Source organism: Echiichthys vipera, assembly GCF_963691815.1.
Source record: "Echiichthys vipera genome assembly, chromosome: 9".
Lineage (NCBI taxonomy): Eukaryota > Metazoa > Chordata > Actinopteri > Perciformes > Trachinidae > Echiichthys > Echiichthys vipera.
The window spans coordinates 12,258,075-12,268,297 of NC_139834.1; the positions used below are offsets into that span (position 1 = coordinate 12,258,075).

A 10,223-nucleotide genomic window follows, 5' to 3' on the forward strand; every position below is an offset into this window, starting at 1 on the left:
GTCCCTGTCCTGCTTGGTGCACATTGACAGTGTCAATGCCGAACATGTTAAACCTGCAACTAGGCTGAACGTCTCTTAAAATCATGGCTGTCTAATTCCATGGATTTGTGGAAAACTGCATTTCTTTTGTATGAGTGGCAAACACTACATCAGAATCCAAACAGAGGAAAAAGGTAGTCTTTTGCAGCAGTGGAATTTAACTTATTTGAATAGTTGATCCTTTCAGAAAGGTAAAATCAGAGAAAAAGGAAAAAAAACACCAAGGGCAGAAACAGAGCATGCTCCACAAATTTGGTAGATGATTCACTCACTATTCCTGAAATATCATTGGCCAGCCCACGACACTGATTCCTGCATCCCACAATACTTCACTACCCATGTAAATAATATCTGGCAAAAGCTGTTTGTTATTAAAAAAAACTGTCCTCTCAGCTTGTTTTGCTTGTTTGTAAATTGTGTGTGCAAGAGAGACAGAGAGAGAGAGAGAGAGAAAGAGAAAAGGAGACATACAAAGAGACACAGAGAGATGTAGGGAGGGAAGAGGGAAGAAGAGAGAGGCTAGACAGAGCTGCTGAGGCACTCACTTCACAGCAATTTAGGTCATGCTAAACAAATACTTAAGAAGCACAGACAAATAAGAGCATCCAGCCTCAATGTGATTTCAGGCTATACACTGTGGAGATCACAATGCGGAAGAAAAAGAAGCTGTAAACATGCAGTGAATATCTCAGGTGTCTCTGTGCAGCGCATGCAAGTGTGAGGTATATTTCATCAGTCATCCCCGGGAGGGCAGGCCAAATTACATTTAAGCCTTATACAGAGATATTGAGTGAGCGTTTATTCAGTTATGCATTGCTTCCCGGTCGCCTGTATCATCAAGACACAAGTGGTACACCACAGCGGTGTTGCACCGTACACTCTCTCACAAGTCAAGAAAAATGTACAGCAGCAATCACGGTTAGAGACTGATGAAAACAAAGAGCGGGCAGCAACTGAAAAGATGCTTCTCATTCAGGCTTCTGACGGTATAACTCTTTGTGGGATTACCTAATAATACTTATTTGTATTTAAATACCCTGTTGAAGACTGCTGTGCTGTCAAAACATGGGTTTTGAAAATATTTTTTTTGTTTGGGAAATGAATTATACAGATTTTATTTTGTAGCAACTTTTCAGCATCCAGATTTATCCTGAAAAGGGGACTGCAGCAACATTTACATCTTCTATCATATATTTATCATGTATACCTTCATTCTATCTTTTAGCTATTGCATGAACAAATGGTGAAGTTACGTTAAGTAAAAATCTTTGCTCTCATTGTAGATTGCCAGCAGTCCCCAGACTGAGTTACAGTTTTACAATAAAAAAATAAAATGGGATGTGTACACAATTTCTGCAGAAGGAGAAAAACAAGTCTGTGACAATATGAATAAAATATGTGAATTGCTTATGATTAGCATACTAATGACTAATCATCATGCTAATCAGTTCATTTTGTGGCCTCAAATTGCAGACTAGCGTTGAGAAATATGAGTCCATAAAAATGCATTCTGAAAAGTAAGAAATGCATAAAGATTACCAAACAGTTAAAGTAATAATTTGTTTTCAAGGTAGATTTTTAAATAGTAGAGACATCAAGGGAGAAAATGGAGGGCAGATTCTTACAGTGGCCTGTCACACTGCTTGAGCCACATACAGAGGGATTGCTTTTTAAAATTTGTTATTATTATTATTATTAATATTATTATTATTATTATTATTATTATTTACTTGAGCTTATGTTTAAGTTGTTAAAATGTTATCTTTGGTTTCATATTTTGTGTTTTTATTATTATGTCTTCATTAATAGAACCAATGAATAGAACCAGGATATTTTGGTAATATTAAGAATTTATATAATCACATTTGTAATACGGTAATTACACTGTATACAGTAGATATAATACATATTAAGAACACAGACAGTGTCACGCTGTATGTGTCCTTAAAAATCTAAATAAATGACTTGAAAACCAATATCAATATCATATATATATTAAGATGTTTTTCACAGCCAGTGGGACAGAAAAGAGGGGCAACCCAAGACTCAATCTCCCTCACATACTCTAAAAGCCATTAAAAGAAAGGACAACTAACCCCAGCCTAATGGTGCAAGCACATCCTTCACGAGGAGCCAAATACAATCTTCCGACTGAAATTAAGAGACATGGGGGCTTGCTGGTGAAAAGTGCAGTGAGCTGAATCAAAGCAAAACTGCGGGGTTATGAGGTCAGCTGGCTGAGCATACATGTCACCAGCCTATTGGACATGCCTGTATGCTCCTTCAGCAGGTGTATAAATATGTGTCATGTTTCACACCACATGTCCGCAGGGAGGGCAACACAGATGGGATTTTAAATGCTGCATTTCATGTGGTATCATTTAGTAGGTTAGTTCACCCCTCATTGGTTTGCCATCTGGTGCCCTCTCAGCCTGTGATAGGGACGTTCACACCAGAGTCGAAATGCTCCTGATCTCCCTGCCAGAGAATCTCCAGAAGTTTGCACCACTGTCAGTGTGCACCCTCTCCACCTCAACTCAGTGACATAGAAAAAAAAATAAATGCATACATGTTTTGATTTTAAGCAGGGAACTGATGATAGCACACGTGGAGTTTCAAAACAAAAGCATGACGGCAAACTGCAAAGCACAGACAAGTGAGGTGACATCACAGTTTACGCAAGAAAAACAGCTGAGCTGAAGTAAAACTTGTGCTAAATATTCAAGTCAAACAAGTGGGCCTCTTTATACATGCTGTGAATCACTTACCGTTACACTGACACTTGACGAGTTGCTCCTTAAAGACATTGTTTGTTCTTGTATATCACTTTCCGGCTGGTTTCTGTAGAAAGAAAAGAAGAAAATAAAAATCCGCGGCTGGATCCACTCTTCGCTGATTTGCTGCCTACGTGAATAACCCCCCCACCCCTACCCCCACCCCCAGCCTCTGGGTTGTTGTTTTGGTTTTTTTATCCCAAGCTTTAAAAATATTTTTTCTTTACTTTCATTTTTTTTTTTCATTTTTTTTTGAAATTATGAGCTTATAGTCCACGAGTTTATTCCTCCCATATCATCCTCTCATTTGTGGAAGACGTCGGGCTTTGGACGATTACAGCCAATGTTCCCTCCCTTTATTGACTGGCTCCCTTTATCACAATTTGCCACATTTGCAGACAGCCGCTGACTGGCCTTACCTTCCAAATATACGCGTTTGGACCCGATAATGCTGCTTATATTATCCCCCCCCCCCCCCCATATGTTTCCATTTTGCACCTCGACCATACATTTCATTACTGGAGGGGAGGGGGTCTTCTTTGTGTGTGTATGTGTGTGCGTGTGTGTGTGCGTGTGCGTGTGTGCGTGCGTTGGGGGGGGGGCACATTTTGTGTTCCTGGGCGCAGAGATAATTGCATTTTAAGCAGTTCAGTTAAATCCTCGGCTAAAAGCGTTAAAGGGGAACAAGCTCAATTGAAGAGTTGTCTTGAATCCCCTAAACTGACAGATATTTCCAACTTTGTAACGTGAATGGTCTTCATTTTCGGCCAGTTTGTACGGATAGCAAAACTTGCTTGCCTATCTATGGGAGGTCATGGCAAAAAAAATAAATGAATACCTCATTAGTTGTGTTTATTAAAATGGAAGGTAATAATGAAATATTAAAAAAACAAACATGCTCCAAATGCGATGTCAGTGCAGTCTATAGATGAGGAGGAAGAGGAGGGGGGGGGGGCGACTTTGAGATGACATTGAGGCTGTGTAGATGGGAGTTGAGTCTCTGGTTGTTGATGTTAGACAGTCGCACAAGGAGAAGCGGCTGCTGCCCGTGTTGATTCAGCCTCCTCCTCCTCCACCGCCACCACCACCTCTTCCTCCTCCTCCTCCTCTTCCTCCTCCTGGTCTTCAGCAGTGCTCCCCGCTGGACAGCTCCTGCTTGGACATCGCTAACGCTGCATGGTCCCTTTAAGTCTTTTAATGGAAGTAAAATCTATTTATGTTCCAAGAAATATTGGGAGTTTACAACTTCGTCCACAGGAGGAATCTACGGATACCTCGTTTCGATATTTGTGGCAGGCAGCGAATCCTCGGCGGCACAAATCCCAGATTCATTGTGAGTAAACTGAGATTCTTGCGTCCGTCTGTGCTTGCGTGCGTTTTTGAACCATCTTACAAGCGAGTTATGCATGATTCTTTTTTCTCGTTTTTGCAGCGATAGTGAGTGTGATTAAATTGTGAATGAGACTGTCGATGTGTTGCTGGGGTCAATGTAATGACTGCATGATGAGCTCTGCACCTACGCGCTACAGCCAATTAAATTCTGAATTGATTAGTGTTTGCTCGTCTATTGGATGGTGCAAATGTGGAAATGCATTCACGTTCGTTCAATAACAAATTTAATTGTCAGTTAGTCGCATATAATTGGGTTGGTATTTGTGCAGCCTGATGCGTAAAGCTTTTACGCATTGGACATCCCTTTGTCTCCACTGTGCGTTTAGTGTTCCAGTTTCTTTGAGACATCTCTGTATCCCTGCTGCTTGCAATTCTATATGTGGATAACTGTTTGGATAATCTGCAGGTGGTAATTGGTGGACTCTACTTCATTATGCGCAATTATCATACGCTATTTGCTATTGCTATGGTGCGTCTTGCGCTTGAAGTGCATGTTTTGGATCCTGTAATTTGTCTTAAAGTTTGTCGTTGATGTTAGTGATATCAATTTCAGTTTTCCCTTTTTTGGCTTATTTAATTGCAGACTTTGTTTCTCGCGTGTCGTGTGTGTGCTGGTGTGTTTTTTTGCTGCTGTTAATTTACGCGCAATCTGTCGTCTGTGTTTTAGTTATGGGAGCAAGTCCAGCATGACTTTGCCATCGATGTTTTTTTTTATCTTTGTTGAGTCTGATATAAATGGGATTTTTGTCAGGCAGCCAAATGTTCACGAGATGCTTTAGTGTGCGTTTTTTAAATGCATATGCTTGATTTAATTGACATTGCTGTATTATACCTGGCGGGTGTAAATGCATGTAGTGCAAAATGTGTTTGCTGTACAAGTACCAACATTTTCAGCCCTTCCTGAAAAAAAAATCCGACCAAATGCTCTATTCACGATTCCAGGTTAACGGCGACTGACGAGCCGTGAGTGCATAGGCTTCATCTCCAGACATTTGGTCCAAAGGTTAGGTCTAAAAACCGCGAAGCTGCTGTCTACGTGGACTGGTGCTGAAGTCTCCCGTCCGACTGCCAGGACCTCTGCCAAATCCAGAGACATGGCGACGAACGGCACCAAAACGGATGGACAAGTCACAGAACTGAACGAGGTGGCCGCTAATAATGACAAGCCCAAGTCACTGGACGTGAAACCCGAAAAGCAGAAAAAGGCATTGCCTGATAGAGAAACATGGGGAGGGAAATTTGATTTTCTCCTGTCGTGTGTGGGTTATGCAATTGGACTGGGAAACGTATGGAGGTTTCCCTATCTCTGTGGGAAAAACGGTGGAGGTAAAAATAATTTTCTCAACTAATTTAAGCAAACTGCACAGCCCATTCAGCTCCACGATGCACATAGTCGAGCTTACCTAACTGGCCGTGTCGATTACATGAAAAAGAATGAATATCACATACATTTACAACTCTAATTAATTGACGTTGTGCTGTGGTGTTTTAAGTGATGCGTCAGTGCAGTTTAAGGCAAAGATTGGTCTTTTTTAATGCATAACTTGATCTACTTTTGTCCATTTAGGAGCCTTCTTGATTCCCTATTTTTTGACCCTCATATTTGCTGGGATGCCCTTGTTTCTACTGGAATGCTCCCTTGGTCAATACACCTCAATTGGAGGGCTTGGTGTGTGGAAACTGGCTCCTATGTTTAAAGGTATACTTCACTTAAACTAAATAGCAGCTTGTCTATGTATATGGTGCTTTCATAGAAATCATTTTGACTGTCAGGATTTATGGAGGCCACATAACCCACAGTTTTACTACATTGCCTAATTCATTTCTATATGTTAGGTGTGGGCCTTGCAGCAGCTGTCCTGTCCTTCTGGCTTAACATTTACTACATTGTTATCATTTCTTGGGCCATTTACTACCTGTACAACTCCTTCACCACTGTAAGTATTACACAGTGTAGGCTATTCACGATTAATACAAAAACTGAAACCAGCATAGGGTCAAGGTTGTTATACATCAGTTCATTAGAAATGCTATCCTGTGATACCTGCAAGATCTAAAATCCATAAATGTGTCAAAGAAGAAAAAATCACTGTCATTTTTGTTTTACAGGATCTTCCATGGAGCTCATGTAACAATCCATGGAACACAGAAAAATGTTATACAAACTACTCTATTGCAGATACCACCAACCTCACCAGTGCAGTGGTGGAGTTTTGGGAGTAAGATATTGACTGCTTTCTCTTGCTTTCACAACAACAGATCTTTAAGGCATCCTGCATGCATCCCCCTGATACATAAGCCTCCTCTGCTGCATGCGCTGCTTTTCCTGTGTGTATAATAGTCTCATTGTTGCTCGCTCTGACTTATAGGCGCAACATGCATGAAATGACCGATGGATTGGAAAAACCAGGCCAGATTCGAGTGCCACTGGCAATAACGCTGGCTATCGCCTGGGTCCTTGTGTACTTCTGTATCTGGAAAGGGGTGGGCTGGACTGGGAAGGTAAGTTGTTTGCCAGATTTGGGTACCCAAGTCCTCTTATGCTATACTGGTTCCTGAATAAGTAGGAGTATGTGACAGCAATGCATTATTAATCAGTCTAATATCACCTCATAAATCATTTAGACTGCAGTCAGCATTGTCCAGATTGATTTTAAAATAAGAGACATCAAACACTCATGTTCACTAATCCTACTCTGCCTCATGGTGGCTCCTCTAATTCCAACTCTCCTGACACGGTGTCTATACTGAGTGTGGATTCATGATAGGAGGAGCAGCAAACAGCCATACGCTACAATCTGGTTTTGTCCTCTCCCAGTTTCCCTCCCTTGCGGTGCCACATTTCGAAAGTCTAGTGCATCACGTGACCATGGCAAATAAAATTTGTTTTGGTCGCAAAATACCCCCATCCCCCCCCTGCTCACTTTGCTCAAGAAATGCTTGCAGTGTGTCATAAATGCACATCGTCATTCAAAGTGAAGCTGCAGTGATTTCTTTGCTGAATATTTGGTCTCTCTATCGTTTTTTCTTTTTTTTATTTGGAAGAGACTCAAAGAAAAATAAATCTAGAAAGTCTTAACAAACCTCACGAACATTTCTGAATAGTGGGTGAATTCCAAATGTACAAATTCTGTATGCATCATAAATTTACTGATGATTCTGTGGCGTTATCCTGCTGATCCTGCTGTCTCACATTGTATAGGTCGTTTACTTCTCAGCTACATATCCCTACTTCATGCTGTTTATTCTCTTCATTCGTGGGGTGACTCTACCTGGAGCTATAGATGGAATTCTGTTCTATATCACCCCTGACTTCCAAAAACTCAAAGAATCGGAGGTAATGACATATTATCATGTGATTCATACCTATGCACTGGATGCCTGAGTGAGCAGAGCTCTGCCTCACGCAGCTAAATGCCTGTGTTCCTTTGTCAGGTATGGCTGGATGCAGCTACCCAGATCTTTTTTTCCTACGGATTGGGATTGGGGTCACTTATAGCTCTGGGCAGCTATAACCCTTTCAATAACAATGTTTACAGGTAAGACTGGTGATGACTCATGAGTAGAGATAATGTATGAAAAAGAAAGAAAGAAAGCTGCTGAATTTAATATATCAGAGAAATTTGTAATAGCTGAAGATGGGAGTAATTACTTTTCTGCTATTTTATTTAATTATACGCCTCTATTAACGACCTTATTCAAGGATACATGGTGAGAGCCCTTAAAGGGCCTTATTAATGTGAGTTGCTGGCATGACAATAACAATCTAAGGCAAAGGCTGATTATTGCTGTCGGTGTGCGTGCTAGAGGAAAAAAAACAACTATGATTGCAATGCCTGAGTGTTTTTTCCAGCAGCCCCATGGTTCTGGGTCACATAAACAATCAGTTACATAAAAACAGTTGCGTTCATTTTGTGCGATTTTTGTGTTTTAAATGAATCTATATTTCTACATCTATATTTAATACAAAAACATGAGATTTTTTTGATTAGCATTCTTAAATAAGATTTGTTTTTCTGTCATAAACGATTATGAAAATGTGTTATTGCCAAACATCTGTATGATCAAAATAAATGAATAGCAGTGATGCATTCAGCTACTGTTTCAGATCTCAGATCCCTCCTGTCTGGACTGTTTTTAAGGGAAGCTTGGTATAGAGAAAAACAAAAACGAGTCAACCTAAATCGTTGACAACAGGCCTATTTTATATTTCCTCTCCCCAGAGACTCTATCATTGTGTGCTGCATCAACTCGTGTACCAGCATGTTTGCTGGCTTTGTAATCTTCTCTATTGTTGGCTTCATGGCAAGTGTGACAAAGAGACCTATTGCCGACGTAGCAGCTTCAGGTAACTACAGATATGCCTTCTTCTGTAATGGTTCTGTTGCACACAGAAAATGTGCACTGTCATCGATACTGACTGCTAAACACAGCATTTGTCATCACTTCTACAGTATGTGAATATGTGTTTGCTGTCATAACAGAGTACTATGAGAATAACCTTGATGAAATATGATTTTCCTTTTTACTATTCAGGTCCTGGCTTAGCTTTTCTGGCCTACCCAGAGGCTGTAACCCAGTTGCCTGTGTCTCCTCTCTGGGCCATTCTGTTCTTCTCCATGCTGCTCATGCTGGGGATAGACAGCCAGGTAAGGGGCTTGGCGATGATCTGCTCATGGGCTGACCTAAATATTTAAATACAGGTACATATCATGCAGCATGCCCCTGCTCTCTGCATGATAAGCATGCAATTTGCTTCTTGTGGACAGATATATTTGAGCTTTGACATCAGCTGTCAAGTCTTTTTAATGCAACTTTATCACCTCAATTTGCCTGCAGGTTTCCCTGCCTATGTGTCTTTCTTTTGTGGGTTATATTTGGGTTCGAATAAGGCCACATAGACTAGGAAAAAAATGTATTCAAGTATACACTGGATATGACCAGCAGCACTTCAAAGTAAAGGACATAAATTATAACCCTATTCTATAAAGGGAAAATAGACTTTGCATATCAAAGCTATTAGCAAAATGGCCTCCAAGAAGTGGATGCTTGGTCATTCAGAAGATTAAGTTAGTGTTTCTGTCCCATGGTTTGGTGCACACTGCAACTCTTTGTCATTTGTCATCATCGGTCAGCCTAACCATTAAAATCAAACTTCTTTGGTGAAGAATACATTTTGCAAAATATTCACAGACCTTTAGCAAGCTACAAAAAAGATAAATATACTGTATATTAAAAAATATCTTTGTCAAAGAACACAAATGCAGCAGGTGAAAATAATGCACATATTCACATATTCACACTTATGCTTAATGCTGTTTCTCTGTCTTTCAGTTTTGCACTGTTGAAGGCTTCATCACTGCTCTGGTGGATGAGTTCCCCCAAGCTCTTCGGGGTCGACGAGAAATCTTCATCGCGGTTGTCTGTCTGGTTTCCTATTTGATTGGACTTTCAAACATCACACAGGTACAGTAGGGGCAGCTCTCTTATGTTACCACTGACTATAAATGGCACAAGATCAAACAAATTTGAAAGATGTAATTAAAAGATGAAAGTGAAATCCATGCATCTACTGTATGTAGTGGGCAAGAGGCAATTTAAATTTTGAAAACAATAGCAGAGTATGTTATGTTGTACTATAACACTTACCCATTTTTCTGCAACCAGGGCGGAATCTATGTGTTCAAATTGTTTGACTACTACTCTGCCAGTGGGATGTGTCTGCTGTTCCTGGTCTTCTTTGAATGCATCTCCATATCCTGGTGCTACGGTGTGTATCATTAGTGTTTCATGCAATATACCAAAATGGAACAAAAATGTCATTCAGAATTTAGATTTTTTTCTTTGCAGTTTAACAAATTAAGTTAGTGAGACATCACATACATGAAATGTGGGTTAAATATGAAGGTTAGAAAACATCACACCTGTGCGGAGATATCTGCTCAGCTTCAAACGCTGCTCAGCCTCAAGGTCGTGAGCACTCATGGGTTCCACCTCACCATCCTCATCATCATGCAT

At 40.4% G+C, this 10,223-nt stretch overlaps 1 protein-coding gene across 1 annotated transcript in view; it reads left to right on the forward strand.

Moving 5' to 3' along the window:
• Positions 1–4,099: 4,099 nt before the first annotated feature.
• slc6a1a (solute carrier family 6 member 1a) overlaps positions 4,100–10,223 on the forward strand; it is a gene marked incomplete at its 3' end in the record, with an annotated part of 7,178 nt that continues 1,054 nt past the window's right edge. Inside the window, exons 1-12 of the mRNA XM_083920829.1 lie at positions 4,100–4,146; positions 5,148–5,531; positions 5,773–5,904; positions 6,042–6,142; positions 6,315–6,424; positions 6,575–6,707; positions 7,408–7,542; positions 7,641–7,744; positions 8,429–8,553; positions 8,742–8,854; positions 9,540–9,671; positions 9,873–9,975. Of these exons, the coding sequence (XP_083776955.1) occupies positions 5,300–5,531; positions 5,773–5,904; positions 6,042–6,142; positions 6,315–6,424; positions 6,575–6,707; positions 7,408–7,542; positions 7,641–7,744; positions 8,429–8,553; positions 8,742–8,854; positions 9,540–9,671; positions 9,873–9,975 (1,420 nt within the window). The 5' untranslated portion in view covers positions 4,100–4,146; positions 5,148–5,299. The remainder of the gene's footprint in view (positions 4,147–5,147; positions 5,532–5,772; positions 5,905–6,041; positions 6,143–6,314; positions 6,425–6,574; positions 6,708–7,407; positions 7,543–7,640; positions 7,745–8,428; positions 8,554–8,741; positions 8,855–9,539; positions 9,672–9,872; positions 9,976–10,223) is intronic.